Genomic DNA, 11,102 nt, shown 5'->3' with positions numbered 1-11,102 from the left:
TTACTGAATTAGGTTTGCTGCGTTTTGACATTATATGTTTTGACATTATATTTTTTTTCCTGTTTATTAACTCTTCAGTCTTTAGACGAATAGAAATTATTAAATGTTTAAAGATCTTGCCAATGAGATTGAACTTCGAAATTTGAACCAATTTTACCATTGCCTGTACTGCTTTAACTCTAATGTATATATCAGTTGTTATCCTGTACGGTCCACCCGGGACAATACGAAGCGAGAGAAGGAAACGAAAATTCTTTATTAAAATAAGATGAACTAGGTAGGTGCCAACTCCACCTACTTCAACATGACTGCATTACATTTAGTGACAAATTAAATAGCTCGACAACGATGCAGAATCGTCGCAGCGGCTATTTTAAACAAATACTTATTGTAAACGAAATGGATAAGATATTGACGTTGTCGCAAAGAGAGACAAAGATTAAATGGAAACGCTGTTTGGAATTCCCCTGCCAGTCAATCCACCCTCCCTGGAGAGGTCGGTGGTGTTCGGATAGAGCAGTGTGTATGGAACCTGTGATGGCCCATACCTGTTCTTCAGGTTGGAATTCTTGTTCCTCTCTGACACATTTTTCTCCACGCCAGCCAGAGCTGCAGAGAATTTTCCAAACGCTTGTTCGATGCCCTCATCGTCAATCAATTCATGAGTGGATCCCTTCACCTGCCCTAAGTAGGCTTCATCCGTTGAATGCTTCGACAGAAGCTCTAACACCGCCATCACCGTGGTGGCCTGATTGGGGTTGGACACTGTTGAGAGCATAAACGCCTCTGGATCCTTCATCATTTGGGCATAGTCGAGGGAATGTTGCTCAGGAATTAGGCGTCTGCTGAGAGTGGGGAGATTGGGCATGTATCCTCCGTACGCATATTGCCCAAAGTTTACGGCTGCATGGTGAGCAGATGCAATCCAAATGATCGTTGTAATTGCTTCCGCCGCTTCCTCCACCGACTCCATCTGATACCATCCACTTTCCTTCTTCAGGTCTCCATGCCCCACATTCACAGCTTCCTTCCACCATGTTTGCACTTCTGTGTCTTCCTTGATTGCATCGTCGCTCTTGTAGTAGAGAGACACATAATCACTCACCCATTGCTTTAAAGCATCCCAGATCTCCAGACCGTCCACTGCATATGGGTAGTCTTCTATCGCAAGCCTCAATCCGTGGGGTGCCGTTGAATCTGCAACTGCCATGCCTCTGCAATTGCATAGGTACATCTCCTAGCTTAGAATTATTTATATGACACCAACATGGCATTTGACAGTAGGGACTAACAAAGAAGAGAGCACTATACCTTTTAATGAGATCGGCAGGCAAGCCCTGTTCATTAAGTTTCCAATGTTTATATGCTTTAGAGGACAACTCTATGGCGTATCTATAGGGTGTGAATCCTTCTTCAATAACACCATTTGCATTAATAAGAATCTGCCGAGCAGATTGATTAATGTCCATGGTATCAAAATAATGAGGGAGTAATAACTTGTGAAGGGGATGCATTTTGCTTAGGTGCCTGTGAGTAGCAATGATGAAAGGCTCGATGACAGCATGAGTTCTTAACCTGCATCAAGAATGGAAAAGTTAACCATCGTGACATTATTTTGTCCACTCGATGCAAATAGACTTACTGTCTTGTTTCAATGTGATATTACCAATGACTGATTAACTGATGATAACCAGCATCGTTAACTCTTGAATGAGCTTTGGCGAGCAGCCACAGAGCGCCATCTTCTCCCCCTTGTGCAGGGGTGTAAACTTTTCTTTCAGCTTGGGTAAGACTGGTGTGAGGCAAACACAACTCGATCGCCACAACCCTCAGAATTCCTTGGTCTGTGAGGAAGAAGAGAGTGCGGGAGGCATACATTTTACGTTCATCTGATTCTTTGTTAATGCGTTCAATGTAGGGCATGTACGCATCGTAGTAGTCCAAGATAAAGAGTCTTTTTGCTTCCACAGCCTAATCAAACAGTTCACATTTAATCCCATCACAAGATTGGTCAAAGGATCACAATTTTCTCTCTTTTTGATATGTTGTGGAACTAGTTGAATCACTATATAGATATAACATACCTGCTGCACCGTAAGGCCATTGAGGTTTTTCTCAATATGTTCTGCCGTTATAGAACTGTTTTGAGGGCCATATAAGTCGGCGTCCAAGCTGCTTGTTGGAGGAAAGCTCTGTTCCAAGTTTAAGAGAAGAAGGTTAGCATTATAATCAATATTCAACTACAACATCAACATTAACATTAGATTAAAACAGGGAGCTTTTCAATTTGCTTGCCTGCAGACATTGAATGGCCATGGGATTGAGACCAGAAAGGGCATGTCGTGCAAACTCTTCGTCTGTCTTCCACGCATTTTCGTCAGCTGCAAGTCAGAAATAAAAATTTAAATTTGAAGTATCAATTATATGTTATTTTGTCGATGACTAATACTAGAAGAAATTGCTTAAACTTCAATTAAATAAATAGTATTGATCTCGCACCCTTAATAAGTTGGGGAACTGTGAAATTAATGAGAGATTGGTCCTGTGTGCTGAGCAGTCCTTTAACCATTTGGAGAGGAATCAGATCTCGGCTAAGATCCATAACATTGTTGAGAGCCTTAGGGATGCCTTTGCTGTAAATATCTTTCACTTCTTGCAGCGAGTGGAACTCATCACCAAATATGGACTTGATGGTGGGTACCACCTTTTTGGCGAAGGCTCGCACCAAATTAGACCTGTAGTCGGACAGATTGATACGAGGGAACTTCTCGTCTGGGGGGATGTAGTATTGGGTGGTGGGCAACAGAGGCAAGCTCTCGAACTTCCGATCTGCCATATCATAAACATTATAATTGATTGAATCTCGAAACTAATTTAAACTAAAATCAATTAATACCAGACAAAGGCTTAAAGATCTATAATATTTAGAGAACCTGTTTTGCAGGGGGCACGTCCAGTTCTACATCTTCTGGGATAAGGAAGGTCCTGTGACCCACCGAGCACCTCCCTGCGGAGATCGGGACTACTATCTGGGTTACCCAGATCATTGTAAAGATCGTAGTCATAGACACGCTCATAAAACTTTCTCTCTCCGGTACCATTTCCTCGCAGAGAAGCCAGCTCTCGCTTTCTCAGCGTCAACAAACCCGCCGGTGTTTCATTAGGAAGATGGCTCTGAAATCACCAATGTTAAGGGTACAATGCACATTAATAAAACGTTGTTCCTTGATCACTTCTAAGCTCTCAGATTATTTGTTTCAGATTATACCTGAGTAGTAAAGAATACCCGGTCCGTTTTGTTGAATAAATAGTAAGGATGAATCCAGGAGTTACAGACAAAGCGTATTGCTGGAAGTTTGCCAGGTACAGCAGAAAGAGAGAGCGATTTCAAGAAGAACTCCCTCGGGTGCGCGTTCCTGACCAACAATGCACCGGGCAATCCCAGTTCAGTCTTCCATGTGAAGCTGACGGAGAATTTCGAGTCACCAGCGATGGGACCATCCAGTGGGTTCCAGCTTATTGATTCCACCTCTCCTTTCTTCCCCAATCCCGAATCTATACCATTACCAGTCATACGTTGGACAATGCTATAAATTAATTATGCCCAAGGTGCAGAAAAGAAAAATCAATATACCCACTTAGGATCCTATGGTAATAACTAACAATAAAAACCAGTAATAATATTACCTTCATGAATCTTGTCGCTGCTGACGAGCTGAAGAAAGACTTTCTGCCCGATCAATTCAGAGACTGTGTCTGCAATCGTGGCAGAGTAATCAGTAACATCCGCAAGATATGCTTTCATTAACACTAATTCTCCTTTGATTTCAAATACCCCTGGATTCCCATTTTTAGAGGGCAATGAAATGGTTGGAATTGTTGGAATCGTTGGAATCGTTGGAATTTTTGGAAGAGAGATGTTACCGAATAAACTCATCTGGGCTACACCTAAAAACTATCTTACTCCAAACACTTTCTCGCCAAGGCTTAACGTGTAAGCTGGCGATCAAACGAACTCTTAAAACACTCACACTAGTTGAGATTGAGATTGACATTGGCTGCTCCACACGTCTATTTATACACAGACGGGCGAGTTTCGACGGTAATGGCTTCTCGCCGTTTAAAGAAACGTGTTTTATACCTCACCGGGAAAATAATAAAATGGCATCACTTCTACACCTCGGGTTATCTTTCATACTGCAACCCAACTTGCACTCTATCCTGATTTCAAAATCTTATCCATGCTGTCAGTCACGTGGTTTCCAATCTTCTCATAAATGTGATGACTGATTCTGCTGTGATCATGATCTAGCATTAAAATTTTCCAAAACTTCGTTTCAGATGAGGCAGACCGCAGGATATACAGGAATATCGGGAATGCATGGTCTAAGCTATTCTGGCTTCAAAACGGACCTCCCGTACAGCATGATAGACACGTGTTAGTCAATTGCAGCCGTTTATGGCAAAATCGATGGTGTAAAACGCGCATGTTAGTCAGTTCGTATTGCCATTTTGAAGCCAGAATAGACGCGTCTGAATGCATGGGTGAAAGTGAAAACCTTTTTTAATTGATACGGATAATATTTTACTAATATTTTGCGACTCGAGTATCCTGGGATTTATTTATTTAACATCATCTCGGATTTTAGTTTTTCGCATGTGCACAATGGGTGAGAGCAAAAAGATTTGGCATGCTGCCATTTATGTTTTTGAAGAACTGTTTGCTTCCCAAATTGATTTCGTAGGCGTCATCCGACCTAATTATCTAGATGTGAAAACTGTGTGTTTTAAATTAAAATAAGGGTGTGGGAGCCATGATAGCAACTTTTGAATTTAAATAAAAAGGTTACAATATTGAAATTATGCTTGCTTAAAACAATTTTCTATTCTTAAATAGTGTTTTGAGTATAGTGATTTTGCAAACAATCCGGTATTTGATATAGTGGTATATTTTATGGATTAAAATAGCATTTGTCAATTTTCTTCAATTTTATATATTTATGTTAATTTTTTATAAAGTTAGACTAATTTTGATGGAATAACTTAATATAATTGTATAATGATAAATGTCATAAATTATTAAATTTTATTCATTTCTAGATCTTTAACATTTCTTTATTCCTACATGTACGTATTTGAATATATTTGATCTTATCCAAATCCTATTTGCATTAATTTTCACACATTTGACTTATTATCAACAAACTTCAAACTGATACACGTCAAATGATAAAGTAAAACAAAAGAAAACCTTCATTTTCATTTACAAAAAACTTTGGTCCATCGTGCAACCTATGAGTTTTGGACGATTGCAACATGCGCTACCCAAATAGAAAGCCATTTTTTTAGCTTAGTTTGACAAATCATCATCAAGATGCCAAGAAGATAGCAACAATGTAAAAGAGATAAGTATTTATGCATTTTTGGTTTGAAATTTTGATCTTTTCAAATAAGTTTTTATAATGAAAATTTGTTTTAATTTTTAAGAAATGTTGTTCCACCCCCAAATGTGCCAAATTCTCCACCACCTCCTCATTTATACCTTGTTGAATAGTAAACACAACAAACACCTCCATCATTTCATAGGCATCCTACAGGATCACAAGAAAACATATTAGGGGAAATAGAAAATAACCAAAAAACAACTTGAGGAATTGATTACAAGGTTGAGAGATCCTACTAAAACAAACTTGCATAGGACAAGCCTCGCCAAATCTTTGCAATTCATTGTGTCTCATGTAGGTTCATTGAGTGATAAAATTAATTTATGGTCTAATAAAAGGGAAGAACAAAGATAATTATATGCGAACAACCTATCATATAAGCAAGCAAAGAAAAGAAAATTAACAACAAATCTACCTTGTGTGCCCTCATCATTGACCCCTGAACCAATCAACCCTTAGCAACTAGATTCAAGAGATTCCCCATCCATTGATGCAACCATGAAGGGATAAGAATATTTTTTGGGATAGGTGGTGGATGGATTTTAACCAACCTTTGTGTAATAATCATGAGGTGTGGTAGTATTTTTTAAGGAAACTTTATTTTGAGTTTGCCCTCAATGAGATTACAAACTTTTTTGATTTGTTAGATTGATACAGTAGAGGTGGGGGTTCCTCACATGATAGAGTGGGGGCACAACTTGACCCAAACCTACCATCAAGACTATTGGGTAGACTTGCAGTAGAGCATGTGACTATTCCTTCGGTTGTGAAGGAAAATGTTGAGGTGGATACATTAGACTCCATTAGCTCACTCACCCAGAACCTTATATAGTATGTGACACTTGTGATGTGGGTGAGTTTTCTAGGCCTCGAGTGCCAGTGCCTTTTTGTCAATCCTACAGTGCTATTTGCACTTATGATCCTATAGTAATCAGAATACAACTACGCAAGATGCATCAGTTGCAAAAAGGATGTCCATGACAAAATCTTTGCTGAATGAAACATTCGACTTTGATGCTTGAGTAAAATTTAGCAAGTTTATTTAATTATTATTATTGATTTTTACTCTATAAGGTAAGAATAACTAAATTAGTTGATCTAACTATTATAACTGTCATAACCATCATATATTCTCTTACAACTTCTAAAAAGTGTCCAAGCACCTCAAAATAGAATATTTCTAGAGGGGTCACCTAGCTATTTTTTTCTTTCCCTAGAGGACAAATGATAAAAATAGCTTTGCCTTTACATGGTCTCTTTCACTAGCATTGGTTAAACGATTTAAACTCTTATGGGTAAATTACAAATGATTTTAGGAAAATAATAAATTAAAGGATTTACAAGGTTGATGGCACCTAAATCCCAACCAAACCACTACAAATTTTCAACAAACACCATGACCATCATCATCTTCTTGAGTTATTAATTTTTTGTTTGGCTTTGATAAGGTTGTAAAAACCTTGTTAGCTCCTAACAAAAGTTCTAGATTTGAGCCAACTCATTGATGCCTTATTATACCAAATTTTTCATCTTCTTTTGATTTTTCTATAAATCCCATTGAAAGTTGAATCCACTTTAGCAATCATAGTGGTTCTAAAACCACTTAAAACCTTTCAACTAAGATCCCCACTTTTTCCACCTTTGAAAGTTATAAAGAGAACCTTAGGCTTCAAGAAGGTTATTAAAACCTAAGTGTTGGAAGGCAACAAAGGTTTCTAAAGCTTGGCCAAATGTTGACACTTGCTTAGCCCAATTCTACCAAACAAAGGGAGTTGAAAAAAAAAAATTGAGCAATGAGATTCTAAAAACCTTGTCGACTATCAACACAAGTTTTAGAACCTCCTTTCTAAGTATAAACAAAGGGTTATGAATTGAAAGAAAAATGTCAACAACTAAAGGCATTTTAAAATAACAAAAGTTGTTGCCAAGTGCATGAGGGAAGAACAAAAGTAACAACTTGTGGAGCAAAACAAATTCATAGGGGTATGACAAATAGGGGTGCCAACATCTCCTAAAGCTCAAGCTAGCTAGCTACTCTGTTGTTGTAATAGACTGGTATGTAGTTCCAAAGTCAAGCATAATTCTAGTTTAAACATATATAGGGGAAGCAATGATATATGGAGCAAAACTAAGCTGAGTCGGAACAAAGGTCAATAGTTCCAAAACCATATCCACATGATCCAAAGTCATAAGAAGAAACAAATTAGTTTCAGTTATTTATATTGTTGGTTGAGACTAGGCCTTGCCAATCGCCAAGCATTTAGTTATGGAAGCATTAAAAGGAAAGCTAAGAACAATTTCTTAGATTGTAGATGAAACAAAAGTTTATATGAATATTTATGACTACTATATAAATTGTGACACCTTTTAACTTTCAACCCAAACAATCTTGTTTCTTACCTTGCTTATGTTATTGACTCAACAAATATTGACCTGACTAATTAACTACCCAATTCTACAATTAATTATGTTTATTCACCAATTTTATTCTATTGTTGATTCATATGTCCAGATACATGGAACATATCAAACAAGAACCTCACAAGAAAAATGTTTTCTCAACGTGTTGTCCAAAATGCTTCACCTACCCACACGCGGCTGAGTCTCGTATGTGCACATCGGAAACACTAGACCTTATTCCATCAATACTATCTAAGACTTTTGTCCATTTGGTGGTACCAGCCAGACTCCACACACAAATCACGGATTGAAGATTTGGTACTGCTTCGAAAATATCTCCATTACAAATCCCCTACACAGACTCAAACGATTCCTGCACGAGACGATGGTGTGCATGCACTCCAAGATCCATGGGTTAAATCTACACCTTACACGGATTGATCCGGTTTTCTGAACATCACAATTATGATTACTTATGGAATCTACACCTCATAGCTATGACCGAATTGGCAGGATAAAAGAGAATCCGAGGCGAATATTGGCAGAAGTGACGCCATTGTTCATTATTTTGTTGAGTGGGGTAAGCAAGGTACACATCAGGACACAGTACAAGTTACAACGTTGATATCAAGAAAGGCTGGAAGTTGCAGGTTGAAAGCTTATCTATGGCGAAGTTGAAAGCTTATCTATGGCGAATATTGGTAAGAGGTGACGCCATTTTTCACTAAAAAAGATCTCGTCCATTTGCTTTTCTATATTTTTTCAGTCCCTTGCAAACATCTGGTAGAGTTTTAATGGTCGATATTCATTGTTGCGGTGGGAAAGCGGTGACTGCTTGAATTGGATTAGAAGCGACTGAGAAATATTATTGCTTGCAAACGAGGGATAGATAAAAAGGTCAAAATCATCTATATCACATCATCGACCGATAATTGTGAGATAGATACTTTGGGCTTCACGATTGTTCATTATGGATTCATTCTTTGACATACAGGTAGGTTAAGTAAGATGCGCTTTAAACGGGTTGAGTGAGGTTAAAAGCACATCTTTCACAAATGTGGTCAACTTGATCTTTCTAAAGTTGGAGGAACATATAAGAGGTCATTAACATGGTATTTACCATGTAAGGAATGAAAAGAAAATAAGAAAATCATGTGTTGATTTAGTGGGCATTTGAAAAAAATTTGTCATTGAAAATATATTAATGTGTCCAAAGAATCTGGAGAGTGATGGGTGTTGAGTAAGACTACTTGGGAAGCATGCAAGACAACGAAAATAATATTGGTTGCTCCCAAATCAATGGTAACACCATGCCCATCATTCCCACAGTCATCATCAAGTCCTTCTCTTTCACTACATGATGTCTACATTACTAGCATAATGATCACTCACATATTAAGGAACTTTATATAGAGGTCCATCGAATCCTTAATTTAAATGTAAGTAAATACTATATGAAATAACTTCTAAATTGAGTTAACGATTTGATTACTTTTTGGGAGATTCTAAATTCATGTTTGCCTCTTATTTTTTGATGATTAGCATGGTGAATGCATCATTTGGTCTCCTATAATGCTTAAATTGTTGATTTTCAATTTCTAATTGAAATTAAGGCTAACGATCATATATTTTCTTGTGCCTACAACCCTATCTATGGTATCATGCTCACAATTACATAGAAAAAAATAAAATTGCATAAAAGAACTGATTTATAAGGAAGATCACTGATTGTTGATGCATGTTTATCATTGATTATTTCTCCCTGATTAATATATTTTTTTCCATAAAAAATGATTGTTATGTCCTGACACATTGATTAATTAAGTTCTCTTGTATCCTCCCTTCCCATGACCCTACTCGACAAGACGATCATATCAAACATGTTTTCATTAAATTACACTCCACAATTTCTCTGATAACTACGAATTGCCCATTTTTATTACTTTGATCTAGTAATTTCTATGTTATTGAAGAATAAGTATTTCTTCTCTTGGAAGTAGTCAACAAAAATCAAATCTATATTATCATATTCTTCATTACCGATAGCCCAAATGTGAATCTATTAAGAGCACAATGTAGTTTGGCTATTATCATATCATCAATCAACTGAATTTTCCTTTATTTTAGTTTGGTAATGTTTAACAAAAGATAAAATTAGGTCAATGTATTATGAACTAAGGGAGGGAAACCTATAGCATGTGCTAAACCATTGGTAAATTTGGGTTTTTCTCTTTCTCTTCCAAATTTTCATTCAAATTAAGATGCCCTAACTTACTATCCCCTAACTTGGAAAGGAAATTATTGATCATTATAGCTATTAGTAGTCCTAGCATTTGGATTTCATTCTGTGTGGTTTAGATAATACAAAAAATAATATAAGATATTGGTTTAAAGAAGATTTTGGTGAATGACAAGGAATACAATTCTACCTTGGTATGTGGAAAAGCTAATTCTATAGGTTGGATTTTGGGAAAACCTGACTCTCAGTAGGAAAATAATAAGGTTTGAATTTATCAAGAAAATGTTTATGAAATTGTGATGAATTTGGACATGAAACTCTTGTACCTATCTTCCAACATAAGTTGTTTTGAGGAAAAGTAGGATTTGTAGATGCTTTTGCAAAGAATTTAATAACAGAAGCATGAACTTGGTCAAGCGACAACACTTCAATCTTCATTTGAATGTTTCATAATTACAAATAATCTTACTTTAAGACTTATCCCCTTAAAAAGCTTTGGTGCTTTATTGAACCCTATCAATGATTTAAAAGTTGAGTATCTACCTTAAAATGAACGATTAATGAAATATGCCTTTTTTTTTTCATAATATTTCAATAATCATCGAATATTGTTTTTGTTTATTACTTATATCTTATTTGGATATATGCTCAAATCGAGCATCTGCCTTTGACACCAAGACATGTCACATATATTCAAGGAAGAAATAAAAAACAACACCACTACCTCGCATACTTCTAGAGACCAAATCAAACATAGCAATATTGCTATTATCAAATAAGGAGGACTTTCATAAGCATATAATATAACGATATATTAAGAAGAGTAGAAATCTCTTCATCATAATAGATTAGATCAGTTTGCCAGTGTATGATATCCAAAGATAAATCAGAGACCATAAGGACATTTCATCCAGTCCATAAAAGATACATAATGTAATATCATATATTTATAGAAATTGTATTTTCAGAACCGATATAGGGTTTATAACGAACCATTAATTATCACTATATAGAATATT

The 11,102-nt window shown here is 36.6% G+C and overlaps 1 protein-coding gene across 1 annotated transcript; it reads right to left on the bottom strand.

Annotated features, from left to right (window-relative positions):
• Positions 1-258: 258 nt before the first annotated feature.
• On the bottom strand, positions 259-4,060 carry LOC131048254 (linoleate 9S-lipoxygenase A-like). The gene is made up of 9 exons (XM_057982146.2): positions 3,688-4,060; positions 3,269-3,555; positions 2,934-3,174; positions 2,500-2,829; positions 2,296-2,381; positions 2,085-2,192; positions 1,667-1,971; positions 1,312-1,575; positions 259-1,214 (listed from the first exon to the last, which is right to left on the bottom strand). The coding sequence occupies exons 1-9, from the start codon at positions 3,935-3,937 to the stop codon at positions 440-442; spliced, it is 2,646 nt and encodes an 881-aa protein (XP_057838129.2). The 5' UTR covers positions 3,938-4,060; the 3' UTR covers positions 259-439.
• Positions 4,061-11,102: the final 7,042 nt, after the last annotated feature.

The sequence above is a fragment of the Cryptomeria japonica genome, chromosome 1, assembly GCF_030272615.1.
Source record: "Cryptomeria japonica chromosome 1, Sugi_1.0, whole genome shotgun sequence".
NCBI classification, from domain to species: domain Eukaryota; kingdom Viridiplantae; phylum Streptophyta; class Pinopsida; order Cupressales; family Cupressaceae; genus Cryptomeria; species Cryptomeria japonica.
The sequence above is the reverse complement of the archived record's forward strand: the minus strand, read 5'-3'. Positions and strand labels throughout refer to the sequence as shown.

Bases quoted from the DNA above. Each gene is read 5' to 3' on its own strand.
- LOC131048254 (XM_057982146.2), bottom strand. From the start codon at position 3,937: ATGAGTTTATTCGGTAACATCTCTCTTCCAAAAATTCCAACGATTCCA. The intron at 3,175-3,268 runs GTATAATCTGAA...TGGTGATTTCAG, and splicing joins GGGTATTCTTTACTACTCAG to AGCCATCTTCCTAATGAAAC. The intron at 2,193-2,295 runs GCAAGCAAATTG...AACTTGGAACAG, and splicing joins TGGCCATTCAATGTCTGCAG to AGCTTTCCTCCAACAAGCAG.